We start from the raw sequence: 811 nt of genomic DNA, 5'->3' as shown, positions 1-811 counted from the left end.
CCGCGGGCGGTCGGTGACGCGCGCCGGGCCTGGGGCGTGTTAGGGAACCGCCCCGGAGAGCAGGTCTGGGGGCGGCGCGGTCTGCGGGGCCGTGATCTGGCCTGACCCCCACCGCGGTGGGCAGTGACTGTCTGGTCCTGGACTTAGCCCCATGCCAGCGCCGGGGCCGGTCAGGGCCACTCCCCGTGGTGGGGACGGGGTGGGCAGCGGCCAGCCAGGCACCCGCAGGTGGGGCCGAGGGAGCAGAACCGCCGCTCCGCCCTCGGTGCCGGCCTCTGCCCACGCTGCGGCCAGCTCAAGTGGAATCGCCCCTGGGGGCGGGTTGGAAGAGGGGGCCGGGGCGAGGGTGGCCGAGACGCTGCCCCCCAGCCCGCGGCCGGCGCCCGGCGATGGGGCGGGTGTGGCCCGGGCAGGGGACGCGGCTCCCGCCTGCTGCTGGTGTCCTCCCTGCGGCGTCGGGGGGTGTCGGGGGCATTGGGGGGGCCTCGGGCGCCGCCCCGCCGCTGACGCGCCCTGTGCTCCGCAGCTGGTGAACTCGGGGGAGGACGTCCTGGTCTTCTACAACGACCGGGCCTCGTTCCAGACCCTGGTGCAGATGATGCGCTCGGAGCGGGAGCGCGCGGACGAGGACGGCCCGCTGGTCTACCACATCCACCTGGTGGAGCTGCTGGCCGTGTGCACCGAGGGCAAGAACGTGTACACGGAGATCAAGTGCAACTCGCTGCTGCCGCTGGACGACATCGTCCGCGTGGTCACCCACGAGGACTGCATCCCCGAGGTCAGCGGCGGCCCCGGCGGCCCGCGTCGCCCC

General features: G+C 75.0%; 1 protein-coding gene across 1 annotated transcript in view; it reads left to right on the top strand.

The window, feature by feature from the left end:
• The window catches only part of ITPR1 (inositol 1,4,5-trisphosphate receptor, type 1), an 83,864-nt gene that overhangs the window by 46,790 nt on the left and 36,263 nt on the right, over positions 1 to 811 (top strand). The window contains exon 20 of the mRNA XM_012732094.1: positions 527 to 778. Coding sequence (XP_012587548.1) covers positions 527 to 778 — 252 coding nt within the window. The remainder of the gene's footprint in view (positions 1 to 526; positions 779 to 811) is intronic.

Source organism: Condylura cristata, unplaced genomic scaffold (assembly GCF_000260355.1).
Source record: "Condylura cristata isolate star-nosed mole 26May11 unplaced genomic scaffold, ConCri1.0 scaffold00033, whole genome shotgun sequence".
In the NCBI taxonomy this organism is placed as follows: Eukaryota; Metazoa; Chordata; class Mammalia; order Eulipotyphla; family Talpidae; genus Condylura; species Condylura cristata.
This window is presented reverse-complemented; position numbering and strand designations above follow the sequence as displayed.